Here is a 24,582-nt window from a genome sequence, read left to right on the forward strand (position 1 = left end):
TCAAGAGTTAACACGTTGTTAATGTAGCCTCACACTCTACAAGGCAGCACAAATGGAGGGAGGGGAGACAGCATGGCAGGCAGAGACAGACACACACACACACACTGTGTGAGAGAGAGAGTCAAAGTCTGCTTTTCTGACGTCCAGGGTCCATATTTTGCTGCTCTCCTTTCTTCCTTGTATCAGGATCCTGAACTCGACCATCTCATGGTCACTGCCACCCAGGTTCCCATCCACTTTTGCTTCCTCTACTAATTCTTCCTGGTTTGTGAGCAGTAGGTCAAGAAGAGCTCTGCCCCAATTGGTTCCTCCAGCACTTGCACCAGGAAATTGTCCCCTACGCTTTCCCAAAACTTCCTGGATTGTCTGTGCACCGCTGTATTGCTCTCCCAGCAGATATCAGGGTGATTGAAGTCTCCCATGAGAACCAGGGCCTGCGATCTAGTAACTTCCGTTAGTTGCCGGAAGAAAGCCTCGTCCACCTCATCCCCCTGGTCCGGTGGTCTATAGCAGACTCCCACCACGACATCACCCTTGTTGCTCACACTTCTCAACTTGATCCAGAGACTCTCAGGTTTTTCTGCAGTTTCATACTTGAGCTCTGAGCAGTCATACTGCTCCCTTACATACAATGGAACTCCCCCACCTTTTCTGCCCTGCCTGTCCTTCCTGAACAGTTTATATCCATCCATGACAGTACTCCAGTCATGTGAGTTATCCCACCAAGTCTCCGTTCCAATCACATCCTAATTCCTTGACTGTGCCAGCACTTCCAGTTCTCTCTGCTTGTTTCCCAGGCTAGGCCCCAAATCCTTCAGTTGCCTCGTAACCCTAAGGGAAAGGCTAGGCACTGGTTGTCTTTAACCAGTCCTCAGTCTTGTGTTGTGCCGGTACAGATATTCTCAGGCCTGAAACCAAGAGTACCTGGCAGAATGGCTTCTCCCTTGGAAGTTACTACTTTTCCTACTCCGCTGAACAGAGTGGAGGATCTTCCCATGTCCATGCCTCATCTCTCCCTTGGGTGGCACAGTGGGAAGCTGAGAGAGAATCTAGGAATGATTCTCACAAAAAGAGGTCAGGTTCACACAGGGAGTCCCCTGGCTGGTATCCACCCATGCATTCTCCCCCACGTCATCTTTATCAACCTTGGCCATATTGGTCACCACAGGAGGAATGCCTATTCAAGGAAGCAGGTCTACTCCACTTCATATTGAATGTTGAAGAGATGGCGCCCTGTTTCCTTCCTCTGTAACTGACGGGATGCTGGCAGTGTTCATTCCCAATCTAACTCTCAAAATCTCTTTCCTTTTAAGGTGTGTGAGAGAGAAATTCCTATGTAGGAGGGAAAGCTCCTCTCTCATAATTGATTTTCACTGTGTTCTGCGTTCGATATCTTATTTTGCCTAATTATTTATGGAATTCCTTTTGTTATTTCAGTTTACATGATGACAAGCTAAAGGGATTTCTAATTCAGTCATTATTACTGACATCTGTGGTAACTGGTGATTCTTAATGAGTTTAAAAACATCTTTGAATGAGTCATCATTTTATGCATCACAGAAAACATCTGCAATAACAAAATACCTCTCAATAGTCACAGAACATAGCCTGATCATAAGCACCCCTTCTCAATTACCCAATCTTGTTTATTATACTTCTGTAGATATCTTTTGTTAGTTTTGAGAGGTCCCTTTCCTAAACACCTGGACTCTCTTAGTCCGAGAGGTGCAGGGGATAATTAGGTACAGCCCAATACTTAATTATATACATTCTAAAGTGCTAGTCACACATTAAGTTCAGTTTAGGAACCAACACTCCAGGTGCCTTAGACTCCAGGCACACTTTTGGCTAACACAGCAAGGATTCTGGAAGTATAATCAGTATACAAAGGACAATGAGAAAAATCATGAAAATGTTAATATTTACTAACAGTGGAAACACTGAACGTTCCACTTGAGGTAATTTGGGAGAAGCAGCGCAAACTCCTGGACACACGTCACATGGCAAAACTGGAGAGACTGGTTGCCTATAAATGAGGTCCTGCTCAAAATCACCAAGGCAACCTGGCACTCATCTTCTATCCCAGCTATGTTTAAAAGAGTTGACAGGAGGTAGCAAGTACTGACCAAAGAGTACTATCAGCATCCTGCTCCTAGGTCCCCATTAGTACAAGCAGTCCAGGAGAGATTGAAGCTGTGCAGGGTCCTCTGAAGTCTACTCCTTATAAGAAGGTCCTAAAGAAATTAGACCTTTTTGGCTGGAAGGTCTGTTCAACAGGCAGTATAGAGATGAGGGTAGCCAACCACTGCTCCCAGAATATGACTTCCTTAATTGGGATAGACTCTCCAAGTCGGTAGACAAACTACCAAAAGAACACCAAGAGGAGGTGAAGAGCCTCATTTCTGAAGGCCAACTCAGTGCCAGGACATCGCTTCAAGCTGTTTTGGACATATCTGATGTGGCAGCAAGAACTCTGCCCACTGCCATCTCAGTGAGGAGATCTTTGTGGCTCCAGGCATCTGGAATCCCTAAAGGCTCAAGTAACCACAGAGGACCGTCTGTTTTTGAGGGCAGTGATTTATTCAGCAGCAGTGCAAACAAGGCACTTCACATACTTAAAGATACAAGAAAAACCCTGTATTCTTTGGAGCTGTCTGTTGCTACTTTGTATAGGTAGCAGCCTTTCTACAGATCAAAAGACCCTTGTCCCAGTACTACCCACACAAAGATCACCTGAGCCTCTGAGGAATGGGTAGAGATTTCACTGCAGGAGATCTTCTGCCCTCTCCTGGAGCACAGTCTGGAGCATCAAGCATGCAAAACATTTGTTGCCTATCTTGAGAGCCTGACTGGACCCTTCTCCCTTGCCCCTCCCCCTTTGGCAACTGCCTTTCATATTTTCAGGAAACCTGGGCTGGGATAAGTTTGTACCCGGGGGTCATTGAGATAATGAACGTCCAATTGCAGGCTGTTCTCTTGCCCCCCAGCCCACTTCCTGTCCCTCCTCATGGACCCTTCTCACGACTGTTGGAGCATGAGGTAGACGTCCTCCTACAATTGGGAGCAGTGGAGGGAAGTGCCCATAGAGTTCATGGAAAGGGCTTCTTCTTGATCACAAAGTGGTAGGAATAGAAGAAAGGGGTGTAGAGACCTATCCTCGATCTTCAGAGTCTCAAACCCTTTGTCCATCATTTCAAATTCCAAACGGTTACTCTTGCTTCTGTAACCTCCTCTTTGGATCATATCAACTAGTTTACAGCTCTTACCCTACAAGATAACTATGTTTGCATTTCCATTCATCCAACTAACAGAAAATACCTGAGATTCCTAGTAGGATCATCACCCTATCAATACAGAGTCCTACCTTTTGGGCAACTCCATGTCTTCACCAAGGTCACGGCCATGGTGGAATCATAGAATCATAGAATATCAGGGTTGGAAGGGACCCCAGAAGGTCATCTAGTCCAACCCCCTGCTCGAAGCAGGACCAATTCCCAGTTAAATCATCCCAGCCAGGGCTTTGTCAAGCCTGACCTTAAAAACCTCTAAGGAAGGAGATTCTACCACCTCCCTAGGTAACGCATTCCAGTGTTTCACCACCCTCTTAGTGAAAAAGTTTTTCCTAATATCCAATCTAAACCTCCCCCATTGCAACTTGAGACCATTACTCCTCGTTCTGTCATCTGCTACCATTGAGAACAGTCTAGAGCCATCCTCTTTGGAACCCCCTTTCAGGTAGTTGAAAGCAGCTATCAAATCCCCCCTCATTCTTCTCTTCTGCAGACTAAACAATCCCAGCTCCCTCAGCCTCTCTTCATAAGTCATGTACTCTAGACCCCTAATCATTTTTGTTGCCCTTCGCTGGACTCTCTCCAATTTATCCACATCCTTCTTGTAGTGTGGGGCCCAAAACTGGACACAGTACTCCAGATGAGGCCTCACCAGTGTCGAATAGAGGGGAACGATCACATCCCTCGATCTGCTCGCTATGCCCCTACTTATACATCCCAAAATGCCATTGGCCTTCTTGGCAACAAGGGCACACTGTTGACTCATATCCAGCTTCTCGTCCACTGTCACCCCTAGGTCCTTTTCCGCAGAACTGCTGCCTAGCCATTCGGTCCCTAGTCTGTAGCGGTGCATTGGATTCTTCCATCCTAAGTGCAGGACCCTGCACTTATCCTTATTGAACCTCATCAGATTTCTTTTGGCCCAATCCTCCAATTTGTCTAGGTCCTTCTGTATCCTATCCCTCCCCTCCAGCGTATCTACCACTCCTCCCAGTTTAGTATCATCTGCAAATTTGCTGAGAGTGCAATCCACACCATCCTCCAGATCATTTATGAAGATATTGAACAAAACCGGCCCCAGGACCGACCCCTGGGGCACTCCACTTGACACCGGCTGCCAACTAGACATGGAGCCATTTATCACTACCCGTTGAGCCCGACAATCTAGCCAGCTTTCTACCCACCTTATAGTGCATTCATCTAGCCCATACTTCCTTAACTTGCTGACAAGAAGTTTATCTACATACCCCTGAATATGTAAACTGTAAACCAGAAGGCTCACACCTTTGGTGGGATTCAGGGAACATGCTGAACTTCAGGGGATGACGACCCTAATTTTAGGATCTAAGCAATTGGGTCCTGTGTGTTTGCACTGTCGAGACATGTCAGACTTGCAATCTGCCCCTGGATTGCATGTGGAGAGGCCCAAAACCGGGGACAGTGTCTAAACTCTGCACAGGTCAGCAAGCTAAAAGCATGTGGGATTCAGTGGTTGAGTCCCTCCAAAAGACAAGCACAACTTGATCTGTGACAGAGTCCCTCAGGAATATCAGGAGAATATCAATGGTTCTATTCCCTGTACTTTCTCAATCCCAATACCATGGATGGTCTCAGACCCATCGTGGATCTCAGGAGACTAAACAAGTTCATCGGGATCTCAGAGTTAAGGATTCTCACCTTGGGAAATTATCATCCTCCTCTGTCGCAAGGAGACTGGTACCCAGCTCTCAGCTTGACTCCTCTTTCCACGGGGTCATTAGGAAGACGCACTGCAGATAGCTAAGATTCTGAGTGGGACAGAGGCATTACTTCTGCAGAAAAGGACCTAGGGGTTACAGTGGACGAGAAGCTGGATATGAGTCAACAGTGTGCCCTTGTTGCCAAGAAGGCCAATGGCATTTTGGGATGTATATGTAGGGGCATTGCCAGCAGATCGATGGACGTGATCGTTCCCCTCTATTCAACATTGGTGAGACCTCATCTGGAGTACTGTGTCCAGTTTTGGGCCCCACACTACAAGAACAGGTTTCAGAGTAACAGCCGTGTTAGTCTGTATTCGCAAAAAGAAAAGGAGGACTTGTGGCACCTTAGAGACTAACCAATTTGTCTCTAAGGTGCCACAAGTCCTCCTTTTCTTTTTACACTGCAAGAAGGATGTGGAAAAACTGGAAAGAGTCCAGCGGAGGGCAATAAAAATGATTAGGGGACTGGAACACATGACTTATGAGGAGAGGCTGAGGGAACTAGGATTGTTTAGTCTGCGGAAGAGAAGAATGAGGGGGGATTTGATAGCTGCTTTCAACTCCCTGAAAGGGGGTTCCAAAGAGGATGGATCTAGACTGTTCTCAGTGGTAGCTGATGACAGAACAAGGAGTAATGGTCTCAAGTTGCAGTGGGGGAGGTTTAGGTTAGATATTAGGAAAAACTTTTTCACTAGGAGGGTGGTGAAACACTGGAATGCGTTACCTAGGGAGGTGGTGGAATCTCCTTCCTTAGATATTTTTAAGGTCAGGCTTGACAAAGCCTTGGCTGGGATGATTCAGTTGGGGATTGGTCCTGCTTTGAGCAGGGGGTTGAACTAGATGACCTCCTGAGGTCCCTTCCAACCCTGATATTCTATGATACCAGCACAAAGTACTTCCCTTTCGGCTGTCCATGACCCCAAGGGCGTTCACAAAGTACGCATCTCAGACATCGGGGATCCACGTCTTTCCCTACCTAGGTGGCTGTCTGATAAAAGATGGGTCAGACTCCATAGCCCAAACTTGCCATTTGTTTCACAGCCTGGACCTGCAAATCAGGCTCAGGCTTGACTTCTCTCAACTGTCTGAGCGTCATGTTCATTGGCAAGCGTTTGGATTCAATGAGGGAAAAGCTGTCTTACCCGGCGAGAGGGTCCTGCAGGCTCTTACCAGGCTGAAGACTGCTTGGACTCAGCTCAGGGGTGTGAGGCAAACTCACAGCCAAACCAGGGTTCCTCGCTCAGCTGCTGTGGTGACTCAGCGCTCAGGTATTAAGCAGCAACCTAACACTGAGCAGAGCCTGGGTCAAATGAACCCAGGGTCAGGTATTTCCACAACCCCAGCAGAGCTGCAGATCCATCTGAGCAACAGCGCTACCTGGCCAAGAACCCTCCTACTGCCTCGCAGTACACCAGACTCCAGTGACTCCCAGCCTTGCCTGAGCCCTGTCCCAGCATTGTCCTTGCCCTGCACTAACCTCGCTCCAGCCTGGCCTCTACTGCCTGATTACCCCCCCCCCCCCAAACCCTTGGACTCTGACTACCTGTTTTTGACATTCAGCCCGTATCTGGACTCTGGCTCCGGTATCAGTTTGGTGTGTCTTTGGACTCTGACCACCCAGCTTCGACCTCTGGCCTGCACCTGGACTCTGGCTACGATTCAGATTCTGGCTTGGCTATGACTCTGATCTTGGTTTTGACCCTGGACTGTACCCAGATCTCAATTCCAGAACCACCCTTGGCTCAGGCCCAACCCTACGCCTAGCTGCGGCCCATGCTCCAACCACTAGGCCTGATTTTGGGAGGCAGCGCCTGACAGTGGGTCTTAGGAGAGCTATTAGCCAGGATGGGCAGGGATGCAAAATCATGCTCTGAAGTGTCTCTAGCTTCTGTTTGACAAAAGCTGGGAGTGGGGGTACATGGGATGGATCACTTGTTGATTACCTGTTCTGTTCATTCCCTCTGAAGCACCTGGCATTGGCCACTGTTGGAGGACAGGATACTGGGCTAGATGGGCCATTGGTCTGACCCAGTAAGGCCATTATTATGCTCATGTACGTCATGCCTGTCTGTTCCAAGACCATTAACACAACAGATGCCTCCAATCTGGACTGGAAAGTGCATGTCAATACCTAGAGATGCATAGATTATGGAACCAATGGGAAGCAAAACTCCACCTCAGTGTGCTAGAGGTCAGAGCCATTTGATGGACCTTAACTCCTTTACCTTTGAGGCCGGGTACTGACAGGTAATGCCGCTATCTAAAAATCAGGGAGCGTCACACTTTCCATCTCTGTGCTCATAGGCCTTAAAGTTCTGGCCGTGGTGCCTCGTACTTCATTCAACAACTCTACATCTGGCCGTGGAAAAGAAGGTACAGAGGGCCTCTCTCAGTAGGAAGATGTGGGACCAATATGAGTGGTCACTGAAGACTACTGTGGTGATACATTCATAGATCCCAAGGCCAGAAGGAGCTACGGAAATCCATCTAGTCAGATCTGCTGTATAACCCAGGCTATAGCATTTCCCAACAATAATTGCTAGAGCATATTTTTTTAGAAAATCATCCAATCTTGATTTTTAAATACTCTGTGATGGAGAACCCAGCCTGACCCATGGTACATTGTTCCAATGGTTGGTTATTCTCACTGTTAATTAGCTCCTCGTTCCCAGTCCTGAATTTGTCCAGCTTCAGTTTCCAGCCATTGGATTGTCTTAAACCTTTCTCTGCTAGATTGAAGTCCCCATTATCAAATATTTATTTCCCATGTAGATACTTATAGACTGTAATCAAGTCACCCCTTAAATGTCTCTTTTTAAGCTAAATAGATTGAGCTCTTTGAGCCTCTTACTATAGGCATGTTTTCTAATCCTTCTCATGGCTCTTCTCTGAATCCTCTCCAATTTGTCAACATCCTTATTGAATTGTGGACACCAGAACAGGACACAGTATTGCAGCAGCAGTTGCACCAGTGCCAATACAGAGGTAAAATAACCTCTTTGTTCCTACTTGAGATTCCCCTGTTTACATATTCCAGGATCACATTAGTTGTTTTGACCACAGTGTTGCACTGGGAGCTCATGTTCACCTGATTATCCACCACGAACCCAAATCTTTTTCAGAGTCACTGCTTCCCAGGATAGAGTTCCCCATCCTGTAAGTAAGGCCGATGTTCTTTGTTCCTAGATGGATCCATTTACATTTCACTGTGTTAAAATGTATATTGTTTGCTTGTGCCCAGCTTACCGATCACTCTGCATCTGTGACTGTCCTTGGAGCAGCAGACCGTGTCAGCCAGATGCTTTGGGAAGACCACGAGTGGTTTTTGAAAGCGAGTATAGTCAGATTAATCTTCTTCATTTGGTCGTATTCCCCATATGGACGTATTTGCTACAAGAGCAAACAGAATGCCATCAGTTCTCTTTCAGAGCAGGTCACAGCCCCAGATCCCTTGCAGATGCGTTCCTCCTTCCCTGGGAGTTGAGTCTGACATACGCTTTTCCCCAGTACCACTCGTTCCCAAGGTCATCCCATGTGATTCTGATTGCCCCAGCTTGACTGAGGTAACACTGGTTCTCTAACCTACAGATTCTCTTTTCAACGATCGCTACCGCTTCTCCCAGACAAAGACACAGTATGCCTGGATGACCGTCAAATCCTTCACCCAAATCCCAAGAGTGTCCACCTGATGGCTTGGCTGTTGGATGGCTGTGCAAAGTATTCTATAAAACAGTGGAAAAACATCTACTTTGAGTACTTATCTCTATAAGGGGAAACATTTTTCTAGTTGGTCTGAGAGTCATAACTTCCCTCAGGAACAAGAATCTAAGATATCTTGGAATATCTCCGACATCTTAAGGAATTGTGACCATCTACTAGCTCACTAAAAGTACACTTAGCTGCAGTCTTGGCTATCTACCCTCCTAACCAGGTGAAGTCAGTTTTCTCTAACTCTATGGAGGCTGGATTTTTTAAAAAGAGATAAATAGAACTCATCCTCTTAACGGGGCTCTGGTTCTTCCTTGAGACTTGACTCTTGTATTATCTGCTCTGATAGGGCCTCCATTTGAGCCAATGGCAACCTGCTCTTTAGCCCACCAGTTAGCAAATGTGTCCTTCCTGGTGGCTATCACATGGGCAAGAGAAGTGGACAGAGCTGCAAGTCCTGATGGCAGGTCCCCCATACCACATTCAATAAATACAAAGTCTCAATGAAACCACATCTGGAATTTCTAATGAAGGTGGTGTCCAGCTCCCACCATAATCAGGCATTCCGTCTGCCTACCTTTTCCCCTGAGACGTGTATGCATAAGGATGAGGAGAGACTCCCTACACTAGATGTTTGTTGTGTCCTCTCTTTTTATATAGATCACATCTATTTATATCCCATCCAGGAAGGATAAAGGGTCAGGCAGTTCCAGCTCGGGAAATTTCTCACTGGATAATCTCATGTTATGAGTAGGGTTCCAATTTTGATTGGGCATATTCCTGAAGGCTTCATCACATTACATAATCTTTAATTGCAGATTAATCTTTAATTCATGGAGACTCCAGGACAATCCTGAAGGGCTGGCAACCCTAGTTTATGAGCTAGCTAACACTTTATGTTCTCCAAGAGTGGCAGCGCATTCTACCACAGCCCAAGCAACTTGCGTGACTTTGTTGAGAGATGTACCTATAGAGGACATCTGTAAAGCAGAGACATGGTCCTCGAGGCATATCTTTGCCAAGCATTATGTGATTATTACAGCCTCCAGAGCTGACTTGACTTTGGGAGAGCAGTGGTGCAATCCCTTTTCAAATTGACTCTAGGCCCCACCACCATGATGCACTGCTTGGGTGTCATCTAAGTGGAATGGATGTGTGCAATCACATAAAGAAGAAAAATCTGTTACTTAACTGCACTGTAACTGTGTGAGAGCCCACAGCCCACCCTCCTTCCCGTCTTCTTTGGAGTCTATCCCATCATGATTCTGGTGTGAAGGAACTGAAAGGGGATCGGGGACTCCACCATTTATGCCCTTGGCCCATGGCGTGGCGTAGGGTTGCTAACTTTCTAATTTTTGAAAACCAGAAAACTCCCCCTCACCCCACCTCTTTTTTTCCCCCTAGACCTGCCCCCTGTCCTGCCTCTTCCCCCATCCCCCATGTGATGCAGGTAGGAGGCAGCCCTGGCTCAGCAGGGGCTGGCGCAGGTTGATGACCCAGTACCTCCCCTCCCCTTCTTCCCCCGGCCACAGTAATCGTACTTTTGGTGTCTGGTCCCCTTTTTGACTGGACACCTGGCAACCCTAGTGGGGAGGTGCAGGGCACATGCTGCATCATGAACTCTTTGGCTTGAGCATACTGGGTGTGCCCACACCGAAGGAAAAGACATACACAACACATCTTGAAGTACAACAGCTACAATATAGGAAAATAACCATTTTATCAAACAAGACCAGGCCCGAGTTCTGCTGACAGTGCCACACTGTGATACGTAGGTCTGATACTTGGTAACCCCTGGATTTGACATGGGAAGCTGCTTTTGCCTGTGCCAGGTCTTCTGCATCTACTGTTATAATGCTTTATGGTGACACACATGCCAGGAGAATTAGAAGGTCCCATCCTTTACCGCTGAGCCCTACTTACACAGCCTTCCCTGAAGACAAATGGGTAATGGGCCCACACCCCAATTTCTTCCCTAATGTGGTTACTGATTTTCACTTGTCTTTCCCAAATCTTTCCCCTTCAATGGAGGTTAGCGTACACCCTGACACGCACACATGCATGATATTAAAAGTGCTCCTAACTGCTACCTAATGGAACAAAATATTTTCATAATCCCCCAAGTAGAGTTACGGGACAGGCTATTTCCTCCTGAAAGATAGATCCCAATGGGTCAAATCCTCTATAGGAACATGCTGTGGATTAGCAGATATCCCATCCCATTGCAACAAAGGTGTCTTATCAGGCTTGCCTTCTGTAATGTCCTCAGTGTAGAAATATGCAGAGCTCAATTCTTACCTTCATAGCATCACTTTTGCCCTAGCTTTGAGATCTGGTGCCTAGTTCAGGAGAGCAATTTTTCTGTCGCTTATCTAAATATCTTCCTCATTCCCTGCTCTTTAGGGGTTTCTTACTGCTCATGAGTGAATTTCCCCAAAGTGCATATCTCTACTGATAATGCTTATAACTGGATTCATAGAGTTTAAGCCAGAAGGGGCCATTAGGTCACCTAGTGTGACCTCCTGTTTTATCACAGGCCATTACATTCACTCAGTTACCCCTGTATTGTGTTTGACTAAGGCACACCTTCCAGAAAGGCATCCGGTACTGATCTGAAAACATCAAGAGCTGGAGAATTCACCACTTCCCATGATACTTTGGTCCAATTGTTAATCTCTCTTTGGTTTTTTTATTTATCCCTAACTTCTAATTTGAATTATCTGCCTCCAGCATCTAGCCATTGAGTCTTGTAATGCTTTTCTCTGCTAGATTGAAGAGCCCTTTAGTACCTGGCATTTTTCCTCCATGACAGTATTTATACGCTGTAATCAAGTCACCTCTAAATCTTCTTTTTGATAAGATAAATAGAAACTTGAGAGGTTGTATGTGCCTCGCTCCTTATTTAACTTCACATGAGTCATTCCATGGTGCCACTCAGAGTCTGAGGATTCTCCCCTGACAATCTGCTCAAAGCTTCTCTTATAGCTAATTAACCTCCCTTTCTGTTTCCCCTTCAGGGATGGCGGGCAGGTCTCAGCTGTCTGTGCCTACAGCATTCGGGACATCCAGAAAGCCATGAACGGCCGTTTCAAGGAATTTAAACATGACTGTGACAAGTGGACAAGTGTCATGGGTGGGGATGTCCCTGAGCCACGGCCAGGCGCAGTAAGTGATGAGAACCATGCTGGCTACTGGACAGATACAGATCTCTTCTTTTTTTCTTTTTCATGAAAAGGGCTGTGGACCTTCAGGCTTTGGCCTAGAACACTGGTTGGGGACGTGAGGGAGGTGTTGACTAACATATGCTGCCTTGAATATATACGTATCGTATTAATAATATGTACCATATCATTCATACACATATCTACCTATCTATCTCAGTATGCAGTAAGCACAAATATTATAGCAGTTATATAGCCTAAATTGCCCTATAATTTTTATATAACCCTGATAACATATGCTAAGTGTCCCATAACCCTTTGCATTCACTAAAATAAGTTTTGGCTTAAGCAAATAAAAAAGCTGTCAAAATTGATATAGATGAGTGCTTTACCATAGGAGCAAAAAGAAAGTTATTCTCACAGGCCTGTACTGGAATGCCCCAAAGGAAGAGGACGTAACAAATAATTGTTCTACCCTAGTACAAAACTAGAAGGTGGCATCATACCCTTCGGTACCTAAAATGCACGTGTATAGAATAAAGCGATAAGGGTTACATCATGGCATTAAAAAAAAAAAAAAAAAGTAAAAACTTAATTGGTTAAATTTAGTTTCAAATGATGTACACCCTACCTGTTTACAAGTAAACGGTACTGTATAAAAATGGCTTTAGGGGAGTCCATCTTCTACATAAAGTAAATGTAACAACACTGCATGAGATAATACCTGTCTCCAGGAAGCTGTATAAAACTATGGCCCGCGGGCCACATCCAGCCCATCAGACCATTTAATCCAGCCTTCAGCTCCCACTGGGGAGCGGGGTCAGAGGTTTGCCCCGCTCCGGCGCTCCAGACAGGGAGCGGTTTCGGGGGCTTGCTCCACTCCGCGTGGCTCATAGGAAGCAGCCGGCATGACCCCATTCCACTCCTACCTAGTATGCGGAGACGTGGCCAGGTGGCTCTGCACACTGCGCCGTCTGCAGACGCCAACCCCGCAGCTCCCATTGGCCATGGTTTCCAGCCAACGGCAGCTGCATGGGTGGCATCTGTGGAGGGGGAAGCGTGCAGAGCCATCTGGCCACGCCTCGGAGCTGGAGTGGGACATACTTCCGGTAAGCGCCGTCCAGAGGGGGCCCCCCCCCGTGCCCCAATCCCCTGCCACAGCCCGGATCCCCCTCCCGTCCTTGATCCCAGCCCAGAGCGTCCTCTTGTACCCAAGAGCCCACACCCCCAACCAGAGCCCTCACCCGTCCTGTACCCCAACAGCCTGCCCCAGCCCCGATCCCCCTCTCGCCCTCCAAACCCCTCGGTCCCAGCCTGGAGCCCCCTCCTGCACCCCAAACCCCTCATCCCCAGCCCCACCCAGAGCGTAACCCGCCCCGCACTCCGGCCTGGAGCCCCCTCCTGCACCCTGAACTCCTCGTTTCTGGCCCAAGCTGGAGCCCTCACCACCTCTTTCACCCCTATCCCCAATTTTGTGAGCATTCATGGCTCACCATACAATTTCCATACCCCGATGTGGCCCTCAGGCCAAAAAGTTTGCCCACCCCTGGTATAAAACCTTTTTTCCTGTACTACATTATAATGGCTTATAGCAATAAACCTAACTAACGTTGGTTATTTGGTCTCTTAAGTATATTTCATAACAAACCAAAGAGTGGTCAAGCAATTAACTGTGCCCAATTTATCAACAAATTGGCGCGCCGAGACAGGAGCCATCCAGCCAAAACATCAGTCAAACCAAGGAGTGTTGGGTCGCAACCTAACTGCTCGGAAGGGGTAACATTGAGTGAGAGATGGGACGCTAGTGTTTGTTAATCTCATGTACATTTATGCAGGCCAGCAAGCGCTGTGCTCAATCTTGCAATTCCAGGACGCACAAAAGTTGCTACTGTAATTTATTATAAAAAAAAGTGCTACTATGGCAGAATGCCTCTTTAAAAAAATAACTGATTTTATCAGACGTGCCTAATAAAGCACTCAAGGCAAAACACCAATACTTCAAAAATTCCTGGGCAAAAAACTATACTTTAAAAACATATAAAAAACAATTACAAGTAAAACTTTCTAGGCAAAATGCACAAATACAGCAAAGGCTAAAATGGCAAAATGCTGAAGCCCCAAAATAAGCAATTATAATGGCCAAAGATAACTGATTGTGAGAGGGCAGATTTAATCTGGGGAGGATTTGTTGTAGGCAGAGATGGCAGTGGTGTCTAATGCTTCTCCCTTTCTCAGGTGCTTAGTTAACCAATTAACCATCTCCCTAGTCAGCCATTAGCCTGTAAATACCTTTGTGACCTGTTTGTAAGGGCAGCTAAGTAGTCCCTCTATTGCTCTGAGATGTGCCTTAAAAGCCTGAGCCCTGGTCTACAGTGGGGGGGGATCGAGCTAAGATTCGCAACTTCAGCTACGTGAATAACATAGATGGACTTACCGTGGTGTCTCCACAGCGATGAGTCGACTGCTGCCGCTCCCCCGTCGACTCTGCCTGCGCCTCTCGCGGCGCTGGAATACAGGAGTCCATGGGAAAGCGCTCGGGGATCGATTTATCACGTCTAGACCAGATGCGATAAATCGATCCCCGCTGGATCAATTGCTGCCTGCCGATCTGGTGGGTAGTGAAGACATACCCCGAATGGGCCATTGTGGGGCTAGCCCCAGTCAAATTTGCTGAAACACAAGGTGATTTGCTACTGTGTGTGTATGAAACCCCATATGCAGGTTGTATGCACCATACTTTGTATTCAGAAGGTCCCAAGGCTGCTGAAGGAGTGGAATTAACAGTTTCTGACTAGGAACAACATCCAGTCCAGCTGTTCTGCTGCCCAGGTCATTTGAACATGTCTTCCTGTTTTTTACCCACAGTGCATTACCAAGAATATGAAGCTGGCTGGCTTTGGCTCCTCCCTGGCACTGCCTGACCGTGTTCTGACATTTGTCAGAGATCATCCTCTCATGGACCAGGTTGTTCACCCGCTGGAAATGGGGCCCGTGTTGGTCAAGCTGGACACACAGTACCTCAGAATTGCAGTACATCGTGTCAGAAGCATCTCTGGGCAGGAATATGATATGCTGTACCTGGGGACCGGTGAGGGAGATGACAGCACTGGGTGGGGACAGGAATGGACAGGCACAGGGAAAGAATGGGCACAGGTTGGGAGGGTATGGCTGTAAGTCAGGTGCAGTCACCTGGGAGCAGCGACATGGAGTGGAGAAATGATTTATTATTTGTATTGTAGCTCCTAGGAGCCCAGTCATGGACCTGGACCCCATGGTGCTAGGCACTGTACAAATGCAGAACAAACAAAAGTCCCTGTCCCAAGGAGCTTAGTCGAAGAATAACACAAGAGATGGACACAGACAGACTGAGGGGCGAGTACCAAGAAACAGAGACAATATTGGTCAGCATGGTAGGAAGTGGGCTTAGCACACTAGCACCATTGTCAATTTTTTTCTAGACTTCACAGCAAAGGAGGGTTTTGAAGGAGGATAATGAGTTAGTTTGGGAGCTGTTTACTGGGAGCATGTCCCACGTGTGGGAGGCAGCAGGGGAGAAAGCACAAAATGTTTGTTTGACAATGTAACAAGTGAGCAATGGAAGCTGGCATGATGGGCTGACTCGGGACAGGAGTCAGCAGTTCAGTAGTTAATGAGAGATGATAGGTAGAGTGGGAATAGGTTGCAAAGGGTCTTGAAAGCAAAGACAAGGGCATATGTCTGAAGTGACAAAAAAGGGGAAACCAGTGGAGGTATGTGGGGAGGGGCTGGCATGGTCAAAGCAATGGGCTAGGAAAACAATCTTTGCAGCAGCATTCTGAATGGTGTGCGTTGGGCAAGACTGCATTTGTCGAGGCCAGGGAGAAGGATGTTCAGTAATGGAGACGTGCAAGAACCAGAGCCCAGATGAGAATTTTAGCTGTGTGGGTGGTAGGAGAGACCGTATCTTAGAGACATTATGTAGAAAGAATCTGCAAGACATAGACATGGTATGACCTCTCTCTAGGTCGTCACATCCAGAGTCGAAGGTGACCTCTGCGTTATGGGACTGAGTGACAGGCAGATGCTGATGTTGTCCACAGTGATGGGGAGAGGAGGTGTCAGGGAGAGCTTGAGATGCAGGCTGGGGGGCAGCTGTCTGAAGTGAGAGCAAGAATGGCCACCCCCTGGCATGGGAGCTGTGAGGCCCTTTTGGGAAGGGACGGTTGTGGAGCTTGTCTGCTGCTGTGGCACCAGATGGGGGTGCTGATCTAATCTCTCCCTCTCCTCTGGCCTTCCCTTTGCAGAGGATGGACATTTGCAGAAAGCAGTGAAGATAGCCCAAAAAGCTGTCATCATTGAGGATCTGACACTGTTCCCAAAGCCCCAGCCAATTCAGAACCTGCAGCTCCACCAGGTGAGGGAACAAGCCTCTGGGTGCCTGGAGCTAGCACTGGCTAGGCTGGCATGTTCCAAGCACTGATGGACACGGGGCATTTGAAAAGGAAACTGACACCTTCAGGGTGGGAAAATATGGGTCTGGTGGATCAAATCCAGAAAGCGGCTGCCTGGCCCCAGCCTTGCTTATCCCTGATTCACTGGTAAATGAGGTTTACTGGATCCCATTGCTCCCTGTTGGTAAGGATAATAGATTCTTCCCTTACCCAGGTGCCTCTGGTTATCTGTCTGAGTGATTATACTGTGCTCAGCACCATGGCAACTGTACATCTAACAGGTTATACAGTAAAAGTTCCATGGAATCTTGTTTCTCTTCTTCTTGCCCCTGTTGGCTGGTTGCTGAAGGAACGGTGGTCATGGGAGTTTAATATGTGGTCCTGGCAGCACTGAGATTTGTGCTGGGAGTGACTCCCACAGCTGTGGGCGGCTAGCCACAACAGTGCTATTCTTATGCTCATGAGCCTTCCCTTTGTGGCTGGCGGCTCCAGCCATATATAGGTGTCATGGTGTCGTCCAGAGTAGGGGAAGAGTTTCTCAGGTACCTTGGGCCAACTTCTAGAAATCATAGAATATCAGGGTTGGAAGGGACCTCAGGAGGTCATCTAGTCCAACCCCCTGCACAAAGCAGGACCAATCCCCAATTTTTGCCCCAGATCCCTAAATGGCCCCCTCAAGGATTGAACTCACAACCCTGGGTTTAGCAGGCCAATGCTCAAACCACTGAGCTATCCCTCCCCCTCCTTCCTGATCCCAGACTCAGTGTGAGGTGGGGAGACAGGTCAGCTGCGTTAGCCCTGTCTGCAGTTCCTTTCTCAGGTCCTTGCAGGTACACAGGCTCTTCCTCTAGTCTCCATTCACTCACAGGGGAGCGTTTTGTTCGGCTGTGAGCGAACATTCCGCACAATACATTAGACTTCTCTGCCCTAATGATCACACCCTTAATCTTTTCACCTCATAGGGAGGAGACTGTTCAGTTCTCCGTATCTGGGTCATAGATTGCTCTTCTGAGAGTTACCATATGGATGGATCCATGCTTGGCACTGAACCGGAGCTCTTAGAAGAGCAGTTTCTATTGGGCTGGGCATGTGCTCCTTTGTGAGATCCAAATCTTTAGTTCAAGAGATGTGGCTGTGACCCTGTCCAGCTCCTTTCTTGCTGCAGCAGTGCAGCATGTCATAGTCTTGTGGAGGTGCTAGCATTGAGGTGGCTCTGCTCTCTCTCCCTTGGGAGTTCCTGTTTGAGGACATCTTCCTTGATCATTGTGCAGTTTGCTGAGTCACAGCTCTCGCACCAGTCTCACTTCCCCCTTCACCCATCCCCAGAGAGACAACTCCCACTCAAAATGTTATTCAAGTGGCTGGCTATATCTTCCACTTGTATTGCAGGAGAGGCACCCAGAGGCTCATGGGATTATAGAGCCTGAATGCAGATTGTCAAAGGGACCCTTCTAGGGGCCCAGATTTAGTCACTCAGACTGCGTGAAGATTTTTCAAAGCTCAATGTGGGCAGCGCTTGGTCTTTGAAAATCTACTATCAGCACTGAGTGCCTGGTGCCTCGGCCTTAGGGGACCTTGGTGCTGTGATGCTGTACTCCCTGTTTCTAAATGTCACTACTTCCCCATTGCACTCTGCCACCAAGGCTGCTCAAGATACTTCAGCAAGGGGTGCCTGGTGTTGACGGGGATGGCATAATGACCGCACCAGCCCGTCAAATGATAGAAAAGCCTCAGAAAGCAATGGGGTGGGGAGGGAACTGGTCACTGGGGTGTAAGTGATTCCCAGATGTACAGATTTCAAGGGCAGAAGGGATCTCTGCTCATGTAATCTGACCTCCTGTGTAGTACTGGCCAGAAAACCTCACCCAGTGATTCCTGCATCCAACCCATAACTTCTGTCTGATCTAGAGCAGATCCTGTGGAGAGCCAGGCCTTGATCTAAAGACTCCAGGTGATGGAGAATGCACCACATCCCTCGGTCAGTTGTTCCAGTGGCTAATTCCCGTCACTGTTAAACAAAAAGTTTGCCCCTTATTTCTACTCTGAGTTTATCTAGTTTCATCTTCTGGCCCGTGGACCATGTCAAAGGAAACTTACTCAGGCTGCTCTATGTAACAAAGAAAGGGTATTTGGTTATTAGAGAAGTTATCAACCTCTGCATGTCGCATCCATCCTTCGTATTCATGAAGCAGGGAAGTGTCCTATGTTCTGTCCTTGGACCCCTGAGGAGGACAGCGCAGTGCCCCCTCCGCTGACAGAAAATTCCACCTGATCTAGAAGTTCATGTACCTTGTATGATGTAACAAGCTGTACATACACCCTGCTTGCTGTGCCACTGTGATGTTCCCCTGGTGTTATCTGGACCGGTGATCTGCTAGGTCACTCCAATCCTCAACTCTGGGAGCCAGCCTTACCCTGCTCTGCTGTGAAAACCCCCACTCGTGGGCTGTTCACGCACAGCCTCTAGCATGTAAGCTGCTCCCAGCTACGTGAGTGAGCGCTTTTAGCCAGCCGCCGCTTGGATTGTGCAACCGATTGTGGATTGTGCAGCTAGCCAATATCTCCAGTCCCAGACACAACCATAGGAACCTCCATCTTGCAGTGTCCAGTTATGGCCGCTGGATGCTGCAAGCTTGTATGAGTTCATGGGCACCACGATGCTCCATGTGGGCACCAATGATACTGCCAAGAATGACCTTGAGCGGGTCACTGCGGACTATGTGGTTCTGGGAAGAAGGATAAAGGAGTTTGAGGCGCAAGTTGTGTTCTTGTCCGTCCTCCCTGGTGAAGGAAAAGGCCCAGGTATGGACCGTCGAATTGTGGAGGTAAATGCGTGGTTATGCAGGTAGTGTCGGAGAGAGGGCTTTGGATTCCTTAACCATGGGATGTTGTTCTGCTCCTGGAGAGTTTTTCCCTGGGCTTGTTTTAAGCCATGAGGACATTTTCTGCCTCATAACTATATACATGAAATTACAACCTAAAACATTACTAACAACAATGCTCAGTGCATCATGAACCTTCCAAAGACACCTGACATGACAAACTTTGCATTGGATACCACACTATCATATTCTAAGAATGAACATGGGGGTGCAGGGTGTTCCCCTGAGGTACAGAGCATCACACCCTGCAGGTCACATCATTTCAAAGCCCCCTAGGCAGAAAGGCAGCAAACTTGCTGATGCCGGTCACATCCCTCAGAGGACACATAGGCAAAGAAGAGTGCTGTGCTGACCCTGTCTAGGATGTAGAGGAGCCTGGTTCCTATGGGTTGGCCTCTCTCCTGCTCCCCTTTAAAGTCATGAGGTGCTGGATGGCTTCAGGGATGAGCCTGCATCTCTGTGAGCACCTTGTTATGGGAGGTAGAGGGGTACCTATCACTTAGACTTTGCCCTGTTGTCCTCTCTTGGAGTGCTCATTGGGCAACTTGGGCACAAACAAACCCAGGCTTTGAAAATCTCCTGGGTGCTCAGCTCCCACCTGAGCCCATCTAGTGTGCCCAAGATACTCTTTGTACATAGCCAAACTTTGCAAATGTTGGTTTTCACCTTCTGTTCTCTCTTGCTATCTTTGTAGAGCTGGTTGTATGTAGGGTCCCCTACTGAAGTGACTCAGGTCAACACAACAGACTGTGAGAGATACAAGAGCTGCATCGAGTGTGTCCTGGGCAGAGACCCATCCTGTGCCTGGAGCAGAGAGCTGGGTGCTTGTATACACCACCAGGGACAAAGCGGGTAAGTGACTTGCCTCCATTTCCTATTGTCACCAAAGGACCCATGAAAAATAAAACCTGTGAAAGAGATCATCCTCGACCTTGAGGGATTGCCACCGCTATAGTTGCCTATAGCCTGGATGGTGACATCTTTTCCCTGAAATCTGACATCTTCAAATAGCCTGTCACCAGCTCTGCAACATTGCCATTTGCAACACCTGCGACCTTAAGATCCCCATCCTGGGTCCCATCTCCTCTGGCCAGGGCCATTTCAGCTTCCTGCCCTCTGGCCTCCCTGAGCCCCAGCCCTTCTAATGCCAACTTGTCCAGAATGCTGCTTCCCACCCACCCACCCCCTACACTCTGCCAGTGATACCAGCCTAGATACCCCATTTGTCTGCTTCTCTCCATTCTTTAATCATAGAATCATAGAATATCAGGGTTGGAAGGGACCTCAGGAGGTCATCTAGTCCAACCCCCTGCTCAAAGCAGGACCAATCCCCAACTAAATCATCCTAGCCAAGGCTTTGTCAAGCCTGACCTTAAAAATATCTAAGGAAGGAGATTCCACCACCTCCCTAGGTAACGCATTCCAGTGTTTCACCACCCTCCTAGTGAAAAAGTTTTTCCTAATATCCAACCTAAACCTCCCCCACTGCAACTTGAGACCATTACTCCTTGTTCTGTCATCAGCTACCACTGAGAACAGTCTAGATCCATCCTCTTTGGAACCCCCTTTCAGGGAGTTGAAAGCAGCTATCAAATCCCCCCTCATTCTTCTCTTCCGCAGACTAAACAGTCCCAGTTCCCTCAGCCTCTCCTCATAAGTCATGTGTTCCTGTCCCCTAATCATTTTTGTTGCCCTCCGCTGGACGTTTTCCAATTTTTCCACATCCTTCTTGTAGTGTGGGGCCCAAAACTGGACACCGTACTCCAAAAGCAGTGTACGTGTTATTCCTTGACTTTAGCAAAGCTTTTGATATGGTCTCCCACAGTATTCTTGCCAACAAGTTAGAGAGGTATGGGCTGGATGAATGGACTATAAGGTGGATAGAAAGCTGGCTAGGTCGTCGGGCTCAACAGGTAGTGATCAACGGCTCCATGTCTAGTTGGCAGCCGGTATCGAGCGGAGTGCCCCAAGGGTTGGTCCTGGGGCCGGTTTTGTTCAATATCTTCATTAATGATCTGGAGGATGGCGTGGACTGCACCCTCAGCAAGTTTGCAGATGACACTAAAGTAGGAGGAGTGGTAGTTATGCTGGAGGGTAGGGATAGGATACAGAGGGCCCTAGACAAATTAGGATTGGGCCAAAAAAAATCTGATGAGGTTCAACAAGGACAAGTGCAGAGTTCTGCACTTAGGATGGAAGAATCCCATGCACTGCTTCAGACTAGGGACCGAATGGCTGGGCAGCAGTTCTGCAGAAAAGGACCTAGGGGTTACAGTGAATGAGAAGCTGGATATGAGTCAACAGTGTGCCCTTGTTGCCAAGAAGGCTAACGGCATTTTGGGATGTATAAGTAGGGGCACTGCTAGCAAATCGAGGGACGTGATCGGTCCTCTCTATTCAACATTGGTAAGGCCTCATCTGGAGTACTGTGTCCAGTTTTGGGCCCCACACTACAAGAAGCATGTGGAAAAATTGGAAAGAGTCCAGCGGAGGACAACAAAAATGATTAGGAGGCTGGAGCACTTTACTTGTGAGTAGAGGCTGAAGGAACTAGGATTGTTTAGTCTGCAGAAGAGAAGAATGAGGGGGAATTTGATAGCTGCTTTCAACTACCTGAAAGGGGGTTCCAAGGAGGATGGGTCTAGACTGTTCTCAATGGCATCAGATGACAGAATGAGGAGTAATGGTCTCAAGTTGCAGTGGGGGAGGTTAGGTTGGATATTAAGAAAAACTTTTTCCCTAGGAGGGTGGTGAAACACTGGAATGTGTTACCTGGGGAGGTGGTGGAATCTCCTTCCTTAGAGGTTTTTAAGGTCAAGTTTGACAAAGTCCTGGCTGGGATGCTTTAGTTGGGGATTGGTCCTGCCTGGAGCAGGAGTTTGGACTAGATGACCTCCTGAGGTTCCTTCCAACCCTGATATTCTATGACCTGACATGACCAAACTAGTCTGCAAATACCAGACCATCCCTGTAATCCCTATGCCCCCCGTTGTGCCCTCTGCCTGTTGACACCAAGCAGACCCTAGGTCAGAGCCACCACTGCTCCAGACTTCTTCAGCCTCGCTCCCAGAGCCCTTTAGTCACTACTGATCTGTTCAGGTTCAGGCCTGGTAGCAGCATCAGTTCCCATGGGGATGAGCAGCACGGGATAGTGATCAGAGTCATGGATGAGCCTCAGCAGCCTTTCTGTGATGTCTCAGAAACAGGCTCAAGGCAGCCTGTTCACCTCCCAGGACATCAGGTCAGCTCAGGAGATGGATGTCTCCATCGGCCTCAGAACCCCCTTAGGTTGCTAGAAATCCTGCAGGTGGCTGTAGCAGTGCCTAGAGACAAGGCATTGTAGGACCTGGCCAAACTCCTTTGGCAGACACCTGCCTCCCTGACACCTACTTTGCAGAGGATGGATCACAAACACCATGTGCTCTCACAGGGATTCCAACAGAATTTTTGCTCACCCTGTGCTGTGTTCCCTGGTTCTGACTTGGCAAGGACAAATCAGGGTGGGAGCAGTTCAAAGCCACACCAAAATATAAGGAGCTAGAAAGACTAGGCTTGTTGGGTAGGGTGGCGTACTTAGCGACTAGCCTATAAATGCAAATAGCAAACGACTAAGCATTTTTATCTAAGCACAACTGTACTAACTGTCACTCCTCAAAGAAACATCACCAGTTTCTGAGGTGAATCCCTGCAGCATCTGTCTTCGTGGCCTTTCAAAGCAGCTGACTTGACTGCTTTGAGAGCTGAGTATCCATCAACCAGGATCTTCCCAACCCATCCCTTTCTTTGGGCACCCCCTCTCCAGTTCCTATGTGTCTGCAATTCCACAACTAGTGATCAAGGGGTTTTAGACACTCAGAATGGGGAAGCAGCATCCAGTTTCAGTCCTTGTCCTACCCCATCCCTGTTCAGGTACCCCTCTCATGAGACCATACTGCTGCAGGAGGTGCAGTCTCTTTTAGCTCTTGGAGCTATAGAGGAGGCCCCTTTACAGCACAGGAGAAAGGGAGGGATTCTACTTTCAATATTTCCTCATAACCCCAAAAAAGAGGGGGACTGAGGCCTATCCTGGACTTAAGAAAGTTAAACACCTTTATCAGAAAGATAACGTTCAGTATGATATTCCTTCTCTATTAACCTATTCCCAGATCTCAACAACTGGTAAGCTGACATGCAGGATGCCTATTTCCATGTTTCAATTCACCTGGGCCACAGGAAATACTTAAGATTTGTAGTAGGAGACCACAACTCCATTTTGGCCTTTCATCAGACCCAGGGACATTTATAGAATGTATGGCAGTGGTCATAGCTCACCTCAGCAACTCAGCCTTCAGCTGTTTCCATATCTGTATGATTGATTCATAGATTCCATGGCAAGAAGGTTTAGTTGGCCAGCTCTCAGCCGGGACTCAGCTATCACCTCTTGCCCCTGGGTCCCCCCAGAACCCCCGCTCCTGGACATGCTCACTGTTCCCTGCAGGACTTGACCTCATTCCCATGGTGCTTTCAGAGTATAATTACCTCCAATCCCTGGTACAGGTCCAGCTACAGGGCACTGATGGAGAGCAGACATCCAGAGTCCTTCCTAGGGCTGCAGTGTCTAACTACCCTAAACTGGGGGAAAAGGAAGTCTGGTCACTGCCTCAGGCTGGGCTCCCCTGGCTACTGGGCTCCCTAGAAGCCTCTAGCAGCCTTGACTCTCAGGCAAACTTCCCCCCTGCTCTGTGGCAAGCTTCACCTTCTCCAGGTAGAGCATGCTCTGCAAGGGCACCTAATGGGCTTTGCCTAAGTGCAGTGACGCTCATTAGGCTTGCTGTCACTGGAATGGGGCATGTACCATCATAGAAGGTATCATTGGGATCATCTAGTCTGACTTCCTGTATAACACAGGCCAGAGACCTACCCCAAAATAATTCCTAGATTTGGCTGGTTTCAGGCTGATCTAGCCAGCAGGTAGCAGACAAGGGAATGAACAGAACAAGTAATCATCAAGTGATCCATCCTGTCGCTCATTCCCAGCTTCTGGCAAACAGGGTAATAGCCATTGATGGACCTATCCTCCATGAATTTATCTAGGGTTCTTTTTTGAACCCTATTATGATCTTGGCTTCACAACGTCCTCTGGCAAGGAGTTCCACAGGTTGACACTGCATTGTGTGAAGAAATAAGTCCTTTTGTTTGTTTTAAACCTGCTGCCTATTAATTTAATTTGGTGACCCCTAGTTCTTGTGTTATGAGAAGTAGTAAACAACACTTCCTTATCTACTTCACTACACCAGTCATGACTTTATAGACCTCAATCATATCTCCCCTTAGCCATCTCTTTTCCAAGCTGAAAAGTCCCAGTCTTATTAATCTCTACTCATACAGAA

General features: G+C 47.9%; 1 protein-coding gene across 3 annotated transcripts in view; it reads left to right on the forward strand.

Annotated features, from left to right (window-relative positions):
• Positions 1 to 24,582, forward strand: part of SEMA4F (ssemaphorin 4F) — a 149,469-nt gene that overhangs the window by 110,126 nt on the left and 14,761 nt on the right. For all 3 annotated transcript variants that reach the window (XR_012639407.1, XR_012639408.1, XM_074952051.1), the window contains exons 9-12: positions 11,758 to 11,905; positions 14,767 to 14,989; positions 16,185 to 16,294; positions 19,908 to 20,065. Coding sequence is in view for 1 of the 3 variants with exons in the window: in XM_074952051.1 (XP_074808152.1) it covers positions 11,758 to 11,905; positions 14,767 to 14,989; positions 16,185 to 16,294; positions 19,908 to 20,065 (639 nt within the window). In the remaining 2 variants the exon portion in view is untranslated. The remainder of the gene's footprint in view (positions 1 to 11,757; positions 11,906 to 14,766; positions 14,990 to 16,184; positions 16,295 to 19,907; positions 20,066 to 24,582) is intronic.

Source organism: Natator depressus, chromosome 4, assembly GCF_965152275.1.
Source record: "Natator depressus isolate rNatDep1 chromosome 4, rNatDep2.hap1, whole genome shotgun sequence".
Taxonomy (NCBI): domain Eukaryota; kingdom Metazoa; phylum Chordata; order Testudines; family Cheloniidae; genus Natator; species Natator depressus.